The 22,158-nt window shown below is 57.3% G+C and overlaps 1 protein-coding gene across 1 annotated transcript; it reads right to left on the bottom strand.

The window, feature by feature from the left end:
- Positions 1-15,416: 15,416 nt before the first annotated feature.
- Positions 15,417-20,973, bottom strand: C1QTNF6 (C1q and TNF related 6; the record flags this gene model as incomplete). Its single annotated transcript, XM_080812458.1, has 2 exons — positions 15,417-17,570; positions 20,724-20,973. The coding sequence occupies 2 exons, from the start codon at positions 20,971-20,973 to the stop codon at positions 17,023-17,025; spliced, it is 798 nt and encodes a 265-aa protein (XP_080668584.1). The 3' UTR covers positions 15,417-17,022.
- Positions 20,974-22,158: the final 1,185 nt, after the last annotated feature.

Raw genomic sequence — 22,158 nt, 5'->3', positions numbered from 1 at the left:
AAAACCCATGGGTCTCCTTCCGGGAAGAAAGGGGCCAAACTGAGCCTGCGGAAGGAACATTCAGGGCAGGTGACAAGCTTCTAGAAGGGCTGGGCCCGCGACAAGGACTCGACAAGGTTCCCTGCGGATGGTACTCAGGGGAGGACAGTGGGGCTGTGGCCCCTGGCTTTCTTCCCTGGGCACCTAACCCTAACCATTCCCCACCTGTGTCCTCACACAAGTGTGCCCCCAAGTTGAAAGCAGGATCCCTGGGCAGCGTTTCTAAGTATACAGGCTTTGTGGGTACACACCAGGGGCCCCCCCAACCCCATGGTGAGGACTTCACGGACCATTAGCAATTGACTGACACACACACCCCGCCGTCTTGGCCTCCCAGCCTCAAGGACGGTCCCGTGAGGGGGGCATCTCCGTCATGGGGCCTCGGGCGGGAGTCCGCCACTGACATGCCTGCGGGGCCAGGCGGGAGTGCAGGGTTGAGCCCCCAGACTCCCAACTGTCTCACAGAAGGCCGATGGGCACGCAGGCTCCATCCCGCCCCAAAACGCCCCTTTTCAAGAGAGGCTCAACATTGGGGTTTAAAAACACAACATCGTCTCGTTTCAAATACTGGCCATCGGTGCTGAGAAATACACAACCCATACCCCCGACTCCCGCCCCCGCTCAGGTCTGCCTCAGAAGACAACACAGGAAGGGGCATTTGTGGGCGGGGAGGCTGAGGCCCGGAGCTACTGCAGGACCCTCTGTCGGGGGCCGTTTCATCTCAGGTGCTGGCCGGATATTTATCTTCCACCGTGGTCACGGAGCGGCTCTGCAAACCTTTCCTGTGTTGCAGGTGTTTGCTTCTCTAGGAGCCCTTGTGTCCCAAGCAACCAGCCAAAGTGTTACTTTCCCAGCGTCCTTTGCAGCAGGGGTGAGCCGGGGACCAGGCTCCTGGGGGCAGGCGGGGAGGTGGGAGTCTCCACTGGAGACCTCAGTCTCAGAGCCCTCGAGGCCAGCAAGGACGCAGAGGACTCCCAGAGGCGGGGGGTGGGGGAGTGGGCAGCCACCTGGCCCATCCTACACGTGACACCCCTCCAAGCCCTACTGGTTGGTCCTGCCAGAGATTTCCAAGCTTCAGAAAGTCCTAAATCAATCACTTTTATAATGAAACAAGGCCAGGTCGGGGCTCTGTGACTTGCAACAGGTGTTTCGGCCGCTCGTGGAGGGACCGTCGCTTAGCAGGTCGATTTAAGATTTGAGGTGGCCTATAATTGTCACCTGACCCCACCACCCACTTTGGCAATGACTGACCAGCTTGGGGGACAGCAAGGTGAGAATCGGGTGAGAGGACGAGAGAAATATGGCTGCCGCACAGTTCTGTCTGCCGGGGCATTGGCCGGGGATCTGAGGCGTGACGCCCGCCCTGCAGCCGGGTGTGAGTGCTGGGTCTCAGCAGACAAGTCAGGAGGGCCTAAGACAAAAACCTCTTGCTGCCTAGCAAAGTCAAGGGGTGGGTGACCCTAGGGGGTCACCCCTAGGGGGACCCAAGGGCCTTTGCAGCGGGATGTCTTCCTGGCTGGCTGCATGGTTGAAGGCCTGACTTTCAAGGTCTAGGGAGGCCCAGGCAGGCGCGCACACACACACACACACACACACACACACCCCGTTGGCTGGCTGACCTTGAATCTGTCCCACTGACTGGTTTCCACTTTGGGTGCTGGTTAATAAAGAGACAGGCCGCAGAGCATTCAGAACTCCCAGGGGCCCCCGTATTTGGTGGGTGGCTGGTTTCGCTTTCACAATGAGTTAGACATGGCCTGGTTGTGGGTCCTCCCACCACATGGAGTCACAAACCCACCCCGGCTTGTCTGAACCAGGTCAGCACATGCTCTGTTTACCAAATGCTTGTTCCCCAGGAGGCCCCGCAGCCCGCATCCCCAGCCCGGAGCCGAGTTCCTACCCTCCGCCACGGGTGCTAGGCAGGGCCATGATACGGGTCCGTGGTACCAGGAGCCCTGCTGGCTCGCCGTGCCCTGCAGGGAGGCCCCCGTCCGGTTTCCATGCGCCTCCCCACACCTTGCTCGGTGGTCAACCCCCCAGCCTCCCCCACCCAACCGTTCAGACAAGAATATTCATTTCTCTTCGGTTCCCCTTCATTTCGGTCCTGCCACTTCCCTTGGCCAGAAGCTCCTCCCAGGGGACATGAACGCGGGCTGGGGATCTAGACACCTGGGTTCGAGTCCCCGCCGGCTCATGAATCACATGTCCCTCCCTCGCTGTTCAAGGGCTACAGGCCACAGGCACAGGCCCTGGCTGACTTGAGCCGAACAGAACCAACCAGAAGACTCTAGAGCGGTTTACAGGTTCTGGAAACAGCCAAAGACCCAGACCTCAGGGCTGGGCTGGGGGGCAGACTCCAAACCAGCAGCAAGACCCCTTCAGGGTATCAGCTTCCAGGTTTTTCCCAGGTTCCTTCCACTAGAATTCCAAGAGTCCCATCGGCTAAATGGGGTCCAACACCCCCCTCCCTCGTGGCGAGGATGAGATACTTTGATTGACAGCTTGACCGGGACCTCATCTAAAGTAGGAAGGTCAATTTCCAAAGAGAAATGGGGTGCTGCTCCCAGGAGCGGGGGTCAGACAGACGCTGAGCCAGGAAGAGCCTTGAAGGCCAGCCCCACAGGGATGTGATCGGGTCCGATGATCCTGAAAGCTCTTCCAGAAAAGGCATCCTCTACCTGGGGCACTCTGACCTGGGCGCCTTGCCTCCCTCAGGGGAAGTGGGGCTCTATTCAGCTCTCAGGAGCGGCTGCAGGCTTGAGGGTGCTTTGCATGTCCCCCCACCCCACTCCAAACCCTCCCCCCACCCCACACTCCATCTAGGAGAGACCTCGGCAGGGTCAGGGCTGCCCAAGTGGAAAGGAGGGAAGCTCACCTCCATCCCCCATGTGAGGCTTGAACCAGTGACCTTGATCTCAGGGACCTCCGGGGCCTCATGAGCCAACCTGAAAGCAGCAGAGGGTAAAGGGCCCCAGGCCCTGCTGCTCTCTCTCAGGGCGAGGCCTGGGGAGGGCTGTGACTAGCTCAGTTCCTCGGGCCTAGCCCTGAGGCCCCTCGCTGCCCCACCTGGGGGGCCCTTGCTCACCCCTAAGTGATGAGTGATTTGTGTTCCCAGAGCCCTATTCACCGGTCATCCAGAAGGAGCCCCTGACACCAGCTGGGGGATAGAAGACAGAGACCATGAACGAGGGTGTGCCCGGAGAGGCAGCTCCTGCCCAACCTTTGGCTGCTAGACAGGACTCTCCCTCTACACCCCTGCCCGCCAGTCCCCGCATTCCCCACCCCTAGCCTCCTCCACCAGTCCAGAAATACCTGGGATTAGTACCCAGCTTTACCCCTTCCTGAGCCAGGGCTCAGGGATCACAGTGGGCCTGGGAGCCAGAGGCCAATGGGGTGAGGAGGGGATTGGGGTCAGGGTGAGGAAAGAGCCTTGGGGCCCTGCCATCAGGAGGATGTGGCCGATGGCTTCAGGCCTGCGGTTCCAGCCCAGAAGAGCTGCTAACGACCTGGCGGAGGTCCCCCATGCCTTTCCCTCAGGAAGCAGGGGTGGCGGGAGCAGAGGTGGCAGAGAGGTGGGGCAGGGCGGGGGGAGTTGTGAGGTGTGTGGTTTAGGCTGTGAAGTTCACACTAGAGAAAGCCCGGACACTCTGGTGAGTGGGCCAAGAGAGCCGCTGCTCGCCACTGGCCCCTTTTCCTGTTTCTGGTCTCTGGTCTCTCCTCAGACCCTCCTCTGTCTGCTCCCCATTCTCCAACATCTGTCCCTCCTCAGGGTCCAGATCCCAGACCAGAACCCAGAGGAGGTTCAGAATAGCCCGCTCAAAGATATCAGAAGCTACAGCACCACCAAGTTTCCAGAGAACAAAGCAGCATCAAGGATGGAGAGGACAGAACCTTCTAGAAGCCGTATGAGTCCCTGAGCAACGCCAATTAACAGCACCTGGAACACTTCTGCCAGCCCTTACTACAGGCTGGACCCTGTTCTCAGCATTTTAGACGTTATTCCTGAGTGGTTTGGCACCCCCAAGAGCTCTTTGGAAATGCAGAATCCCAGGCCCCACCCCCGACTTGCTGAGTCAGAGTCTGCTTTTTAGTCAGATCCTGAGGTGATTCGAGTGCACATGGAAGTTTGAGAAGCATCTTGTTAATCATTCAGTCCCGACGACAACCATTTCAGGTCGGTACTCTTTGGGATGCCATTTCATGGAAGGGGAAACCAAGGCACGAAGCTTGAGTATCTTGCCCAAGGCCCTACGGCGGGCTCAGTGCCAGGCTACTCTAGCTTTCCAGCACCCAGTCTGGCCCTGCCACCATTTCTCTGACCCCAGGCTCTCTAGGGAGCGTTGAATCATGCTTTTCCCAGGCATACTAGGGAACCTGGGCAGTCAGCCTGAGCATTCGTTTAGCACCTGTATCTGCCCGGGTCTGCGCTGGGACTTATGGAGGCAGCCGAAGGGGCTCAGGGCAGCCTGGCCTCAAGGAGCCCAGTGTCTCGTTAGGGAGCCAGGAGGCGGGCACACCTGTGAATGCAGTGACAGTAATCCGAGTTTGCATGAGGCGTTCAGACACTCCCTGGGCAACGGCTTCTTCAGGGCGAGGCTCATGGAGGAGGCAACTCTGAGCCAGGCCCCAAAGGCAGAAAAATGGCTAACACAGAGAGCAAAGGGCAGAGACCAAGCCTGAGCAAAGGGGCAGAGGTGGGGATGGGCACAAGGTAAAGAGGCCTGGGGGGCCGAAGCAGACACCTGGAACTTTACACACATCCCCAAGTCCAAGTCTCATCTGGGGCTCACAGCATCGCACCCGGAGTGCCCAGGCTCCCTTGAACTCCCCCTGTGATGAAAAGATCACTCTATCCCAGAGGAGCAGGCCCAGTTCAGCTCTGGTGTGCATGGGTGTGTGTGTGGGGGGGGTGGTTCCAGCTCACCTGTGCACAGGCAAGCCTCCTTCAAACAAACCTGAGCCGGGCAGAGCCAGCCCAGCCCAGCTGCTAACAGGGGAGCGAGAGATGCCTCACAGGCCCAGGGTCTCCCCTCACTGGATGCCCCTCACCCTTGGCCCCAGCCTTAGACCCTTGAAGTCCTGGCTCCTCAGAAATGCCACTGTCACTCGGCAGCGTGTCTGCCCGGGACCTGCACAGCCTGTCACCCTACCTGGAGCACTGCAGGGCCGGCACGAGGAAAGGGACCCTCTGCACATGAGCTTCACCTTGCCTGGAGAAACCCCAAGGCTGGTGTGTCCACGCACAACAGTGCACCCCTCTGGACGATGTCTCCTTTGAAGTCACTGAGCACGCGTGTGTTGTTAAGTGCAGCCCGGGCCGGGAGCGAGAAGCTCACGTGTAGCACGAGTCAGCTCAGTCCTGGAGCATCACATACAGAATTCCTCCCCTCTTTAACCTTACTGCCATCCCTTCACGCCTGGCTCGGAACACTGCACACAAAAAGCGCTCAGTAATTGCTTTAAGGACACTTGAGTTGACTCAGGACACAGTGACATGTGATTCCAGAAGTGGCCACCAGAGGGCGATACTTGCATCTCTCCTGCTTCTACACAGGGTTTGGGCTTCAGGAGGAAGAAGAGGTAAATGCCAGGAGTGGCACAGTCCCTGATTCCCTTCCTGGGAGTTCCGAGGACCCCCCACCTCCCCCTATACAAGACAAGATGGGGAGACAGGCAGGGACCCTGGATTCCAGGAAGACAGCTTGAGGGGAGCCCAAGGAAGGAGAAAGCCAAGATCAATGACCTACAAGGGAATCTGGAGGCTCTCAGGTCCGTCTCCTCCCTGTACTGATGATGAGTCTGAGCTCAGAGAGAGCAGCTATCAACCTTAGATCACACAGCAGAGGAGCTTGAACTCTGGCCTGCAGCCTCCCAGATCCCACTCAATCCCACTCAATCCCCAGGCAGAGCAGGGAACTTAACCCAGGAGGCCCTTTGTCTTCCTTTACTCAGAAACAGATTCACCTCCCTCTCTAGATCCTGACTGTTAGGGTCCCTGAGACAGCCCTCCACTCCTCCTGCATCGCTTTCCCTTAGCCCTGGTGATGGCGTCCTCCCACACCTCCGGCCCTGACTGCCCCTGAGCGCCAAGGACTCACAGTCTGGCCTCTGCAGCCCAGACCCGCTCCCTCCCTCCCTCATCCTCCCGCTCTCCCTCCCAAGTACCACTGCCCTGCCCTCAGCCCCAGCCAGCAGCCTCTTAAGACAAAAATCAGATAATGTCGTGTCCCTCCTGCTTTAAACCCCTCAAAGGCTTGCTGCCGCACTCCCAGTACAACCTCTCCTCCTCAGCCTGGGAGACCCAGACCTGCAGCCTCTCTGACTCCTTCTTATCCTGGCCACCCCACTCCTGGTCGCCTGTCCGCTCCTGGAAGGCTCAGACCTCTTCCCTGTCTGGGGCTCCAGCCAGTGGTCACTCTCTGAGGGAGACCTTCCCTGGCCAGCCCCACCCCATCTACAGCGGACACCGGCCTGTTCCATCCAGGCTCTTGCCCTTGGCCCCTGGGCACCTGCTCTCATTTGTAATTGGTCTGGCGTGGGTGGAGGATTTGCTTGGTGCCTGTCTTCCTGGCAGGACTGTGGCTCCTCAAGGTCCCATGGCTTCTCGTGTGGCACCTAAAGCCAGGTATGGCTCGGATAGACACTTACACTGTATTTGTTGAAAAAATGGATGGATGGATAGAGGGATGGATGGATGGTAGGACAGTCTCGGTATCTGATCAAGGAGATGTCTGTTCATACTTCCTTTAATTCGGCAGGGATTTATTAGGTTTTCTGCTGATAGTCCCAGGCCAGGCACTATGGGACTTACCATCTGGATCATTCAAACCCCCTTCTCTCTGTATAGGGGGCACAATGACACACAAATAGTTGTAACTAAGGGACCACTGGCTTGAAATGTCAGGACAACCCCAGTATCGAGTGATAAGCAAAAGTTCATGTGATTTCATTCTAAACCTTTTAAGGCTTTATCTAAATGAATGAAAAGACAGAAAAAAGAATTGTTCAGTTTACAGAGGCAATTTTGGCTTTAGAGAAAGTGGTCATGATGGGTGTGAGAGACAGAGAGGGTGCCCAGTGCAAACAAAACACAGGCGGAAGACAGAGACCAGAGCCGTGCGTGGCTGGGGCAAACAGGGAGAGCCTCTCCCCATCGCTGCCTTAAGCTCCCCAAGTTCTAAAACTCATTCACCCAGTAAACAAGTATTTATTGGGAGCCCGCTATGTGCCAAGCTTGATTCTAGGCGCTTGGAACCCAACAGTGAACAAAACAAAGATTTCTGCTCTTCTAGAACTCACCATCCAGAGGTGGGGGTGAGAGAAACACAGACAATAAAGAAAATAACTAAGAAAATGCCACAGGAATTAGAAGAAGACAAACGTTAGGAGAAAGGGAAGAGCGGGACATGGGGGACCAGGAGCCCCATTTCAAGTAAGGCGGTTGGAACAAACCTCGTGAGAAGGTGATGTGAAAATCTGAAAACACACACACACACACACACACACACACACACACACACACAAAGGTGGGGGGAGCCAGGCAGAACTGGAGGGAGGAGGCGTGAAGAGTACGGACTGTCTCCTGAATGCATACAGTTGCTGGGCTCCCCGGAATGTGCCCCAGGACCCCCAGCCCGAGCCCTTGCCTGTACCAGCCTGGGAGTTCCGCACAAAACAAGGTGACTTGACTTATTCCCGGAAAGTGTTTACGGGATTAATGAGTTGGATCAGACAGAACGGGATGCTACCTGCAACCTTCTTCTTTGCCTTCCTCCTAGCAAACTCCTACTCATCCTTCAAGCCCCAGACACATATGAACAGAGCTGGTTGCTCTCTCCTTTGAGCTACCCACTCTTTTTTTTTTTTTTTAAGATTTTATGTATTTATTTGACAGACAGAGATCACAAGTAGGCAGAGAGGCAGGCAGAGAGACAGGAGAAAGCGTGCTCTCCATGGAGCGGAGAGCCCGATGTGGGGCTCGATCCCAGGACCCTGAGACCATGACCCAAGCCGAAGGCAGAGGCCTAACCCACTGAGCCACTCAGGCGCCCCATGAACTACCCACTCTTATTGAAGGCTTGTTCCTTATACAGATTTCTTTGATAGCCCCCAGTGAACTGTATTTCCCTTATTTTCCTGAAGGTCTGGTCCTTTCCCTGCACTGGGACCCCTAGAGGAGATCTGACCTCTGGATCCCTTGAACCTCCTGGAGATGCTTGGTTAATGGTGGCAGAATTGAATGACCTGTTTTCCCTTCACTGTTCCCTCTCAGGTAAGCAGTTTCCATTTCTGGGGACCTGGGGTACGAGAGTTGAGGTCCTTCGGGTTGGGAGCAAGATAATTCAACATTTATTCTTTTAGAAGATGGGGAAAAAAAAAAAACTGGTGTTGAAGATGGGAGCTTGAGCCCCAACCAAAGCTCAGGGAGGGAAAAAGCCAGGGCCCCAGGACTTTGGCACCTGCCATGCCTGGGCTCCCTGACTGGAGCCTTTCCCGAATGCGCCTGTCTCTGTTAGCGCTGGCTGTGGCTCTGTTTCCCTGATCCCAGGAGCAGCACTCAGGCTGTTCTAGCTGGGGTTGGGGTCGGCCCTTGGAGCCATCAACCACCCTGGCCACCAGGGGGCGGGGTAAAGACGACAGCCTGGGCCCCAGGGTGGGGTGGGAGCTGGTAGGGTGGTGAGGGGTCCCAGGTGAGGAGGTCAGTGAGCCTAGGGAGCCAACACCTGGAGAGCCTCCTTCCTGCGGCCCCACCCCACTCCGGTGTGCCATGACCCTTCCTGCGTGAGGGGCCTGGGGCTCCAGCCTTATTCGAAGGGTAAGTGTGCTGGAGGTCAATGCCCTGGGGAACATCCTTTCATCCCGAGGCAGCTGCATTTTTTTTTTCAAAGATTTTATTCATTTATTTTAGAGAAAGAGAGAGAAAATCCCATGTAGACCCCCACCTCCCCCCGCCCTCACTGAGCAAGGAGCCCAACACAGGGTTCCATTCCAGGACCCTGAAATCATGACCTGAGCCAAAACCAAGAGTCTAACACTCAACCCACTAAGCCACCCAGGTGCCCCAAGGCAGCTGCATTTTTAATGAAAGCTTTATTTTGTAAAAATTAAAATTTCCAGCTAACATCACGATGTCCCTGACCTCAGAGCCAGGAAGAGATAAGCACAGCTGGCCCCGGCCAGCAGATGCCAGCGGGCCCCAGCGCACCACCGGCTGCACCCGCCGCGGTCCGAGGGCACGAGCTCCTCCGGGACTCCTGCAAGAGGTCCTGCCCTATCACGGGACTGACCAGAAGAGCTCGAGGATCTGTTCCACCTTGTAGCCATCCTCTGAGACATAACAGCTCAGGCCCCAGACAGCTGTCGCAAAGGCCTGGGTTGGACTCCTTCAGGTGCCGCCCACCGGCTACATCCCAAATCCCAGGTCCTGCAAAGCTGGCTTCTTCCCACCTTTTTTTCTGTTCCCTGGAAGTGCTGAGCAGTTCCTAGCACCAGGCCTTTGACTGACACCCCCCGCCCACCCTTTCCAATTAGCTTTGCCCCCATGTTCCTGGAAAACACGTGCCCTCATTTGCAGTCTGTGTGATCCGTGAGGCTCTGTGCAGGTCTGTCCGCCCTGTGAGGGCAGAGACCACGTGGCCTTTGTGTTCACTGCTTTGGCCCTGTGCCCAGCCCAGCGCAGAGCCTGGGCTCCGTGGTCGCTCCCGAATCCCTGAATGAAGGGACACACGGTTCCTGCAGGCATTCATCCAGTCTCTGCCCGTCACGGCATCTTCTCCTGTAAAGACTTTAGTACCGTGTCTACCTCAACATAATACTCAGCTCCTCTAGCAAGCCTATGTAAGCCCGCCTTTCACACATACTTCCCGCCTTTCCTCCCCATGCAGCGCTCTGGGGTGGATGCTGTTTCCATCACCCCGATTTCCTGGGTGAGGAAACTGAGGCACAGAATGGTCGGAGGAGTGCCCTCATTTCTGGGTTCCATCTGGGCCCGCGCAGTGTCTCCAGCAGGCTCCGATGTGCCCAGGGAAGCTCGACCCTGCCTGGGAGGGCCGGAGAGGGTTCCAGGCTGGGGTGACCTCGGTGCCCCGCGAGCTCCGAGGCCAGTCAATGGGCAGGGTTGTATCGAGGGGCGCTCAGGTCCAAGGCTGCCCCCCAAGTCTGGGAAGGCTCCCCAGAACCAAGACACCCTGGCTGAGTCAGATGCCCACATCTGCCGCGTCAGCTGTATTTTAAACCCCTTCTCCCCACCCCCCAACCCTGCCCCAATCCTGCTTAGGTGTTCAGCCCAGACCCTCAGGCTTCAAAGGTGAATCTTGCTTCCCACAGTCCTGTTCTTCTGGAGCGGGGTTGGTGTCAGTGTGGTCAGGTGACCCGCTCTGGCCAGTGAGAAGCAGGGAGAGGCTGCGGGAGGAAAGACTGATTGTTCCTACCTGTGGCCGCCATCTTGGGGCCGCCATCTTGTGCCTGCCCTCCTGTGGCCCCAAGGGAGGACGGCCTAAGAACAAAGCTGTGGCACTAAGGGTGCCAAGTGGACATGGGGCACAAACCACGGTCCTTCGTGGTGCAGCTCAGCTGCTGGGTTAACCAGCCCTCTTGGGATCGAGGGTTATTTTTCCTTTTTGATGCTTTCTGTTCAGTAAGCGTTCCTTGCACCCAAAAGCATCCTAACAGATACAGAGGCGAATGTGTATCACAAAGCGGAGGGAGGAGAGGATTCTTTCTCTGTGTGTTAAAACCCAAAGGAGAGAGCCTGTCTGCCCAGCCGAGAGGTCTGGGACAGGATGCACTGCCCAGACACACAGTAACCCCCCCCCCCCCATCTCCCAGGACCCAGCACAGCCCTGCCGGGAGGCGGCAGCAGGGAAGCAAGGGCCTGCCTCAGTCTTAGGGTTCCTGGCTGAAGTGCATCCTGGCCCTTCCTCCCCAGCTGAGCCTGGGAGCTGCACACAGAAGGCCCGACCACCCCTCTCTCCCGGGCCAGGCACTGGGAAGGCGGCTGAGAACCCAGGGAAGAAGCGGCCCCATGGTGTATTCGCGCAGAAGGGTCCTGGCTCAGACAGCACTCCGAGGGACTCAGAATTTGTGAGGTAAGCACCGCGGAGCGGACCTGGCCCCCCAGAGAGGGGTGAGGACCGAGAACACTGCCGGAGCAAGTGTGATTTGGCAGTTGTACAGACGGAGCCAGGACCCTAGAGCAGATGGCACGGTGACAGACTACGCAAGGGGTCATGTGGACGCATGGGGGCAGCTGACCTCTCACCGCTGCCAGAATGGGGCATTTAGGAGCAGCAGCTCCTCTTGGACATGAGGTCAGAGAGGAGCTCCAGCTGGCCGAAAGCACATTTCTTTGCCTTCAGCAGAGTGGAAGTGCCTCATAGAAATTAAGTTTAGGGGTGCCTGGGAGGTTCAGTCGGTTAAGCATCTGCCTTGGGCTCAGGTCATGATCCCAGGGGTCCTGGGATCAAGCCCCGCTTCAGGCTCTCGGCTCAGCGGGGAGCCTGCTTCTCTTTCTTCTGCCTGCACTCTGCCTACTTGTAATCCCTCTCTCTGTCTCCCTCCGTGTCAAATGAGTAAAGAAATCTTAAAAAAAGAAAAGAAATTAAGTTTAGTGGGGAAGAAATCGAGCAAGTTCCAGTTTTTGCACACCTGAGCTTGGAGCATCCATTCATTCTGCTCCCTGCCATCCCCCATGGTGCACAGCAGTCAGCCTAGCAGTCAGCCAGCTGCAGGACAAGGACAGCCACCCACGCCCTCACCCTCACTCTGCTCCCGTCCTGCACTGGGTCCCCTGTTTCCTCCCTGTGCCCAGACCTCAGTTACTACTTCCTCCCGCCCACACTACCACCTTCAGGCCAAGACTTCACACCCCAGCCTGACCCTGTTCTACACACCCTGCTCCCCCCCCCCCCCCGCCCACGCCCCCTCCTCCTCCCTCCCTCCTGGTTTGCAGCCCAGCTGCTCCCAGGCACGGGGCTTAGGGCTTAGCCCTGCACTCTTGACTCCTGTCCTGGAAATCCCTCCTTCCTCTCTGGCTCCCGCAGCAGCCGAGCCACCGGCTGCAGCTGACCCTGGCTTTCCCCCCACGGGGCCCCACCCATAATGTTCTTGACATCTGTTTCTGGTTGTGTTGAGTTTCTGCCTGTTTTCCCCTCCTCCAGAGGTACACGTGGCAGTATGTGGCTCCTGGGTCCAGGCCGGGCAGTGGAGCTGGCTAGGGGAGCAGGAAGCTGCAGAGGGAGCTGCAGAATTTCAACCCCTGGCCAAGGACTCCACGGTCTTGCTTCCCGCTGCTCCTCCCTCCAGGGAAAGTCATTCATCCAACAAATGCCCTCCGAGCGCCCTCTCTGTGCCAGCCGCTGCTGATGTACAAAACGGACACAAGCCCAGCTCATGTGGATAGAGGACAAGTAACAGGGCCTGCTCTGGGCCAAGAGCTCTTCTAAGAAGATTCGGACCCGGGAATCAGAACCCTCGCCCCGCCAGGCTCCAGAGCCCACACACTCTGACATTTGAGTACTTACCACTTCTCTGAAATTTCTCTGGCCCCTGTCACTTGGCGCTTAATATTTTCTGGGACAGTTGGCACTGTTTTCGCAGTCTTCCCCATTGTTAGTCCAGGGGTCCTGATCGGAGGTTCTGAAAATTGTCACCCCATAAAGCCTCGGAGACGTCCCCCCCACCCCCAGGCCTCAGCGGGGCAAGAGAGGAGGGACTTTGAATCCAATGGGACAGAAAAGGATAGTGAGGGGTCCAAAGAAGCCAAATGAGTTGCCCAGCCACTCAGGGGACTCCCCAGGGCAGAGCTGGCCCAGGAACCCGCCTCCTGATGCCTAGGCCTGCTCTCTTCTCATTGACATAGAAAAGTCTGATAGGAACAGCGGAGCCTGGTAGACCTTTAGCCCAAGCTGGACCCCCCACCCCAACCTGGCTGCCCTCCTCTTGTCCCTCTGCTATTAAACCTCTTACTTCCTTTGGAGTCGAGTGGGACTATGGCCCTCTCCTGCAGGATGACACGGTCAGTCCACCCCATGTCCCCTCCTGGGCCAGCTGCCTCCAGCCCCACTCCATAGAATCCATGCTCCACGGGGCCCTCACAGCCATCTGCCTCTTAAGTTAGTTCTAACCAGTGACCACGCGGCTCAGAACTCTCCAGCAATTCTCCATCAACTACGAGGTCAAGCTCCAACTTAGCCAGTTGTTCAAGGACCTTTATGACTTGGCCCCTCCCTACCTGTCTGGCCTCAGATCCCATCCTGGTCTGTCTCTACCACATTTCCAAACATTTACATTGCATATGGCCCTCTCCCATTGCCCAGAACATAGGCCGCACTGTCCCCCTCCACCCTTGCCATGCTCCTGTCTCTTTTCTCCACATCGTGTGTCTTTCAAACTCCTATTCATCCTCCAAGGCCCTGCTCAAATGTCCCCTCCACTCTGACACTTTCCTAGATCATCCTCTCTAGAATTCTCTACCCTCTTCCCCATGCTCCAGTGCAACAGAGGAAGGACCTCCTGGGTGGATCCTTTTCCTAGGAAGGTCAGGACTCCCAGATACACCCTACCTAAGCCCATAGAAGGATCCAGCCCACCCATCCAGGTACTAAGTCCCCAGGGACACAGCCCAGTTCAGCCGCCTGCACCAGCTCTGTCTGATCAAACTCCCTCCTTAATATTCCCTACATTGCCCCCCTCCCATCCCCGACCAAGCAATGGTAGAGCAGAGCTGAAGTCCCCTGACTCCCAGCCTAGGCTGTTTTCCATTTCATGGGGTGCTTCTCCTCGTGGCCCACCTCTCTCTCCTCTTCCTTGTTTAATACTTCAGAGGGACATACTGTTTTCAAAATATGCAACTGAAGGGGATGGCAGGGGTGGAAAAGATAGCTATATGGGCTCCCTGGGTCCCCAGGACTAAGCATTGTAGATCTCCTGGGGGACCTGGTCCCCACAGACCTGGCCCGCAGGCTTGGGGGCGTCCAGAGTTCCAGGGCCCTTGCCCGGCCCCCACCGAGACGTCGCCTTCTGGAAGGGTCCCCATCACAAAGATCCAGAGGCTCCTGCCACTCCTTGGAGAGATGCCACCAAGCCGGAAACCGGGATCCCGTGGGAAAAACTGGCGCAGGCGGACGTCAGAGGCCGCTTGGAACCAGGATGGAAACTCCTGCCGTGGATCCGCTGAGACCGTGGAGGAGCCGGTTCCGAGAGCCCTGAGCTCACGTGGCCTGGAAATGCCTGCGACCTTTGGCCTCAGCTTGCAAAGGACAAGCCAATTCTCCTGCAGGGGCTTGGTGAGAAGTTTCCAAAGCTTTGCTCCCCCCAAAAAAACAAAACAAAAAAACAAAAAAACTTGGCTGCCTTAGCGGATTGGCAAAACCGCTTGTCCTCACAGCATCCATGATGAGAGGCTCTGGCTCTGGGGGTAACCCTTACCTTTACTGCTGGGGGCAGGCCAATGACGCATGAGCAGAGCCTGGGCCAAAACTACGTCTTGGGGTCGCTCCCCTGCGTAGCCTCTGACCCATGGGGAGCGCTCAGGTGTAGGGGGAAGCCTCTTGCCGTGGCCACGTAGGTTTCAGAGAAACAGAGACTCATGGCTCCCTTGCCTGGGCTGGGCCAAGTCCCGGGGCGATTCTAGTAGCTTCATTCCTTATAGCTGTATCTTGCACACGGTGCCCAGAACACCACCAAGCACAGCCATAGGGACACACAAAGGTGCCTTGAGTGTGTCGGGTCAGCTGATAGGGGTCACTGCAAACGTAAACAGATTTATGTGAGGAGTCACCACGCTAGCTTGGAAAGTCAGAACCCAGTCCGCTGTCGGATGAAGCTGTGTTTTCCTCCAGAGAACAGCCAACAGTTCTCTCGTAAATATTAAACACAAACCATGAGACAAGAGTCCCCAAGTAGGGCCTGCGGGGCTCGGCACTTGCAAGTGATTCACTGGAATGTAGGCTCCACAGCGTTCTCGAAGGCAAGAGGATGGCTTGGGCTCGCCCTGCGTCTCCACGCCTAGCGGGGTACCCAGCACACAGCAGGCACTCAGTGGGTGTGGTTCAAACAACAGGCAATCACTCTTCTCATCCTCATGGCCACCCCCTGGGGTAGATTCTCTGCATCCCCATTTTACAGACAAGGAAACGGAGGTTCAGGTGTATGGGGCCTGGCCTGAGGCCACAGACAGTGCACGGCCCAGCCGGCTCGGAGCCTGGCTCCACTCACTCCAAGGCCTACCAGCTGATGAGTGACCGAGGGGGCCGCGTGGGATGGGGAGCCCATGGAGGGGAGCCCTGCGGCGGGGCCCCCAGCAGAACCGGGACTGGCTGCCTTCCTGAGGAGGGGCACAGGGAGCTGAGCAGAAAGAACCAGCCCAAACTGCCAAAAAGACAGACACACTTTAATCACTCCAGACAAGCAGGACAGGGGCGAAGTCAGGCGTGGAGTGGGGGTATAGCACCAGCGTTCACGGCACGGGGTCAGGTCCTGCTGCCAGCCCCCCATCACTGAGCCCTGAATCCTTCGGCTACAAGTGAGCACCAGAGACCACTGCCCGGGGCGCCTCTGCCCCGCGGTCAGCATCAGCACCAACAGGAAGCAGCCATTTCCCTCTGGAGAGAGGTTCAGGCCACTTGGGATGGGGGACAAGAAGACCGGAGACCACCAGGCTCCCCCACCCCGGGAGAGGGAGAAAGGACAGAAGGCCTGATGTCCCTTCCTTGGCTTTGGTCACTCCCAGTGCCTGGCTTGGACTCATGGCTCAGAGGAGGTTCCCCCCAACTGACCTGGGATGTTGCCTGCTTCAGTTCCCTAGACCTGCTGAGGGGTCCAAAGCCTGGCCCATGGCCCGGTGGCATGTGTCACGGTGGCATCTGGCCACAGGAGGCTCTGTGCCGGGCACGAGCTGCCCACCAGGGCCTCAGCACCTTAACCAGGCCTGGAAAGCCAGGGACGTTGGGCCGGCAAGAAGGGCCAAGGAGGGTCAGAGAGCACCTGGGGACGATGTCAGTGTCTGACGGCGGCTGGGAGCCTGGGAGAACCGAGGCCAGGCGCCTTGGGGATGGGGAAGGGGAAGTGTGAGGAGGGGAGGAGTCCTCGCGGGCTGCCGTACCTGACATGTGGGGAGATGTGGGTCTGGGCTCCCTTTCCCAAGGGCCCTCTTCACCCCCAAATACCGCAGGCCCCTGGACCCTCCCCTCATAGCACCCTTGCCCTGACCAAGGCCCTTCTGGGGTTGCTAATGAAGGGCATTAGGCAGGAAGGAAAGGAATGGACAAGGGACTCTATCCACCTTGGGGACCTGCAGACAAGGACGGCCCACGGTGGCTGAACTCCCAGACACAGACTTCTGTGACGAGAGCCCTGTGCATTTTTCTGGGTCTGGTTTCCTGAGCCTGTGTCTCCCCACCCTGGCTGGGCTGGGCACTCACCAAGGGCAGGGCCTGTGTCTCACCTTAGCTTCCCCAGAGCCTGACACAGAGTGAGTGCTCAGTGAGCGTTTGATGAATGAGTAAGGGAACCGTGGCACAAGTGGGGTGCACGAGAGGGACAGAGAAGGTAGAAGGAGCAAGAGGAAAGGGGTGGGAGTGGGGGTCCTGGAGAGATGAGAGAAGTGAAGTATTTGGGAAGAGTCTAGAATGTTAGGAAGATTCCAGAATGTTGTGAAAGGTCTAGAATCTGGTGACTCAAGGCAGGTCCCTGGACCAGCAGCACCAACTACATCCAGGAACTTCTTAGACGTGCAGAACCCTGAACGCCGCCCACTTCAGAACCAGAATCAGAATCTGCCGTGTTCGCAGGCTGGGAAAGTTCTAGAATATTCAGGTTAGTGTGCTTCTTAAAATATGTCCAAGAGAAGAGAGAGAGGTGATGGAGGGAAGGAAAGAAGAGAAAGCCCACCCAGAATGCCAGTCCCGGGGGCCCACTTTATGGAGGACAACCTTGCCCACAGATCCCCCCACACTGGGGCCGAGGCTGCCCCACCGGGGGCCGCTAATCGTCCTCAGGCTTGATGAGGTGGCCGCTGAAGGTGATGTAGGTGTCCACGTCGTCGCTGTAGACGGCGTTCTCCCGCTCGCGCTTGAAGAGACGCACCCAGACGCGGTCGCCAGGCGCCAGCGCCAGCATCACGCTCTGGCTCTGCATGATGCTGCGGTCGCTGGGCTGCGCGTAGAGGATGACGGCTGCGTCCTCGTTGTGCACCACGTGCACGTACGTCTCCTTGAAGTTCCAGCTGTGGACGTTGAGGCTGAAGAAGTAGAGGCCACGCAGCGGGGCGACGAAGTGGCCGGCGGCCAGGTCGAAGTGGCCGTCGGGGTTGACGAAGACGGTGTCGAAGAGCAGCGGCTGGAAGCCCTCGCTGCTGTGCAGGGCCGTCTTGCGGCCCACCGAGAAGGCCGAGAAGCGCGTCTGGCACGGGCCCCCGGGGCTGCCCGCCTGCCCCTTGGCGCCCTTGGTGCCCTGCGGGCCACGCTCCCCCCGGGGACCCTCCCGGCCCAGCTTCCCGGGCGTGCCCAGCAGGCCTCGGTCCCCTTTGTCACCTGTGGGGACAAGAAGGGGAAAGTCAGGGCCGGCACCCTTGCCTCTGTTTGCAAAGGGTCCTGCCCCTGCCTCGAGAAGGAAGGCCAGAGAATAGCCAGCATGTACCGAGCACCTACTGCATACTGGGCATCGCTCCACTGAACGCCCCTCTAAAGAAGACACCGTGACCATCTCTACTCACAGGGAGGTTCAGTGACTCACCCAGGGTCATACAGCTCAGGAGAAGCAGGAGGGGCAAGACCCAAGACGCTCTCTGTCTTCCACCGCCCGTTCCCCTCCCCATCCAGTGAAGGTGTGATCACATTCCCTGGGAAGCCAGGCCCAAACCCCAAGAGTCACTACACCCAGCCTGACTCCAGCAGAGAGGTAGCGGGTGCAGGACCCACTTGGCATTTCTTTTTCTTTTTCTTTTTTTTTTAATTTAAATTGAATTTAAGTAACATACAGTGTCTTATTCATTTCAGGGGTAGAATTTAGTGATTCATCAGTTGCACAGAACATCCAGGGCTCATGACATCCCATGCCCTCCTGAATGCCCATCCCCCAGTGACTCCGTTCCCCCACCCCCTCCCCTCCAGCGACCCTCAGTTTGTTCCCTAGAGCGAAGAGTCTCTTATGGTGTGTCTCCTCTCTGTTTTCCTCTTATTTTATTTCATTTTTTTTCCTTCCCTTCCCCTACGTTCATCTGTTTTGTTCCTTAAATTCTGCATATGAGGGAAATCGTATGGCATTCATCTTGCTCCGACTGACTTATTTCGCTCGGCTGCATATCCTCTGTTCCACTCATGCTGTTGCAAATGGCAAGAGCTCATTCTCTCTGGCAGCTGAGTTGCACTTTGCATTTCTGACCCAGAGAAGGAGCCAAGAAAAAGCCTCCTCGTACCTGAAGGGAGAGGCCCTGGTTCGGAACCAGGCAGCCCTTGGTTAGTGTTATGTCCCACTGGGGCATTTCACAGTCACGGTCTCGGGTATTTTGTCTCTGTCCTGAAGAGGAATCTGTCCACCTCACAGGGCTGATGTTGGGCCCTTGACAAAATGTCCTATGGGGGAGCACCCTACGGACTTCCAATATGAAGCAGGAGGGTCCACCCAGCAACGCTCGGCCTGTCCCTGACTGCCCGGGGCTCCGGCAACATCCAACCTCATCCTTAGGCACACACGCCTCTGCCCAGCCTCTGTTCCAGGCTGACCTTGAACACAGAAGGAGCAGGGAACCCCCTATGTCTTGAGGTACCTGATCCCAAGCATTTCCCTGCCGCCTGTCACACCGCCAGAACTCCTACCATCAGCCACTCCCCTTTGAGAGACCCGTACAGCCCTGTTGTCTTCCCAGTGTCTCCTGTGACCTCAGCAATATCGCTGGAAAGAGCGAAAGGGAAGGCATAGACCCTTGGGGGAAAAGCCTGGAAAGAAGCAGGGAGAAGGGGGTCCCCAGCTCTGCAGCGGTTTGGCCCCACAGCCTCAGTGGAGAAGGACCTCCTTGCATGCACCACACTTTACAGTTTGCACCTCCCTGCCCCAGACCTGAGGGAGGGGGGTGAACGGTGGTCCTAGGAAGGGGTTACCTTTTCCTTTTTTTTTTTTTTTTAAGATTTTATTGATTTATTTGTCAGAGAGAGAGTACACACAAGCAGGCAGAGAGGCAGGCAGAGGCAGCGAGAGAAGCAGGCTCCCTGCTGAGCAAGGAGCCCGATGTGGGACTCGATCCCAGGACCCCGGGATCACGACCTGAGCCGAAGGCAGCGGCTTAACCAACTGAGCCACCCAGGCGTCCCTACCTTTTCCTTTTTACAAAGGAGGTGGCAAGCCAGGGACAGAGAGACCAGCCTGACCCGCACAGTGAGGGAGCGAGCAGCTGGGGCGGGACCCCAGGACTCCTGACGCCAGCCAGGGGCCTCCTGCCACAGCCGAGTGTCCACCCGCACTGGCAGACAGTGAAGGCTGGCCCAAGGGTGTCCTCCTCATCCTGGGTTTTTAGGAAGACCGTGTGGAGGAAGTACCTCCAGCGGCCAGGCAGCTCCTCAGCCTCAGGCAGGGGCTCTATGGGCCTTGGGGAAGATGGGGTGCTGGAGGAAGGGAGGTGTCCTCCCCCATGAAACCCAAGGGGACGGAGTTCTCAGAAGCCAGCCGACCTCTGGCGGGAGGGTGGAGTGGCCCGAGTCCTCAGGGACAGATCTTGGCTTTGCACTTTATAGCTGTGTGCTCCTGGGAAAGCTCCTCCCTGCTTGGAGACTCAGTTTCCCCCTCTGCAAAATGGGAACAATGACCAAGGACTGACCTCTTGGGGTGGTTGGCCACACAACCCCAGGTGAAGGGTGTCCAGGGCCTGGCCCCAGCCCTAGCTGTTCACAGCCCCCAGCAGCAGAAGCCTCTTCCTGATTTTCGAGGACAGGGAGCCCGCTCTCGCCTGGATAGCCCTAGTGGCTGCCCATAGATCTCCCTGCTTCCACCCTTGTCCCCTGCCGGCCATTCTCCATGAAACATTAGAGAGATCCATTTGCGGCCCCAGTGGGACCAGGTCTCTCTGCTCGAACCCTCCCCTGCTTCCCATTCCCACTCAGGGAAACCCAAGTCTGACCCTGCCCCTGTTGCATCTCCAACTTCAGCTCCTCCTCTTGCCCTTTGCTCCTTAGACACACCAGGCCCAATCCTACCACAGGACCTTTGCACCTGCTGCTCATGCTCCTTGGACTACTCTTCCTCAGACAGCCACATGGCTTCTCCCTCACCTTCTCAATGAACTGACACCCCATTTAATTTGCAACCTATTCCCTGCAACTTATTCCCTTTGCACTCCTGATGCCCCTTACCCTCCTCAACCTTGGCACTGCCATCCCCTTTATCAAACATTCTGTCTCATTAACTTGGGTAATATATTTTTTGCTCATGCTCTGCCTCTCCCATGAGAACGGCAGTCGGCACTTCTGTCTGGTTTGCTCATGCTCCATCCTCAGATCTCAGAACAGTCCTGGCACATAGTAGCTGCTCAATAAATAAATGAATGACAGAAAGGGTCTGGGACAGTTTTCTGTCCGGGTTTTTCCTGTTCCCTCCCCCTCACTGACCCCAGCCCAAGGAGAGGGCTCCACGCCCTCCCCATCCCCAGCCAGGCCAGTCTAGCCTGAGCCACTGGGAGAGAGGGGGCTACTCACCCTTCAGGATGGTGATGTTAATATAGGGCCTGACCTCAGGCAGCAGGTATGGGAGGGCAGATGGAGAGGCCGATGACACTGCTTCATCGGCAGGGGTCAGGGGGTCCTCAGAGTCACAGCACCGTTGACAGTACCCAGGGGCACCCGAGGCCACCGCATCCCCAGAGGAGGGCTCCTCGGTGGGGACCGCAAACACCAAGAGAGGGAGCAGGAGCCCTGCGCAGAGGAGGTCCAGGGCAGCTATCCCCATGGTGACCTGCAGCAAGTAAGGAGGGGTGGAGATTCTATTTAAGGGACCATCCACACCGCACACATGCACAGCACAGATGCTGCCCCCATATTATCAGCGCACCTGACATAACTCAAGGGCAGAGGGTTAGTGTCCCCATTTAACAGATGAGAAGAAAGAGATTGACACAGAGAAGCAATTTCTTCCAGGTCATGAAGAGACCTGTGGCCATGCAGGGCCTGCAGGCCGGGTCCCCTGGAACCCAGTCCATGGGGATTTCTGGCACACTTGGGCCTGGGAAGGAAACCCGTCTAAAGAGAGCCACAGCCAGGAAACAGACGAGGGTCCGGGGACGCCTTTGCTGGGGTGGGCGAGGAAAGTGCTCCAGCCACCCACGTGTCCTACCCAGTAAGACGGTGAAATGCTCCCCACCCCAGCCCGCCCTGCCCACCTCCCTTTGGCTTGTTTTCTTGCAACCGACCCAGCCATCTCCAGCAAGCACAGGCTACCGGCCCAGCATGAGGGATGTTAGTGCGCCCCTGGGACCAACGCAAATGACTCTGCAGGCTCGCTCTTCAGGAGAGGGGACCAGTGGCAGAGCCGAGGATCTGGCACCTGAGCACCATGGTCCTGACCAAGATCTAGGAAAGTTCATTTATTGTAACAGTCAGAAAGCAACATCCAGAGAAAATGCACAGGGTTATGCCCAGTGATGCTGTCACGGCATCTTTAAGAATTCAGGAGAGGGTATGCAGAATTTCAGACCGTAGACCAGTGCTGGCCTGCCTAGAGGTGCCTATGCGCAAGGCAGAAGCAGGTACCTCTCTGCGTGGACAAATTAGAAACGAAAATAGAAGTCATTTTTGGAAAAATGCAACACTGAGGGTGTGTAGGTTGGCAAGGGCTGTTGTCAACCCACCTCCCCCTCAGCACCTTTGTGCAGTCAACAACCCACACAGCTCAGCCTTACACAGAAGCCCCAAGGCTCTGGAGTTAATTCATTGGAAGAGGGTTGTGTCAGTCATCATAGACCTACCAATCAGGTGCCAAGGGGGTAAATTGGAATTAAGGAGCGGGACTAGAAGGTCTGGAAAATTCAAAAAGGATCGGAGAAGTCCAGGGGTTTATGAAGATGTCTATGGCCCTGGCCAAGGGAGGTTCCAGAGTTCCAGGAGGGGGGCAGGAAGTGGCCAGGACAGCAGACAC

This window comes from Martes martes (assembly GCF_963455335.1).
Source record: "Martes martes genome assembly, chromosome: 8".
Lineage (NCBI taxonomy): Eukaryota > Metazoa > Chordata > Mammalia > Carnivora > Mustelidae > Martes > Martes martes.
This window is presented reverse-complemented; position numbering and strand designations above follow the sequence as displayed.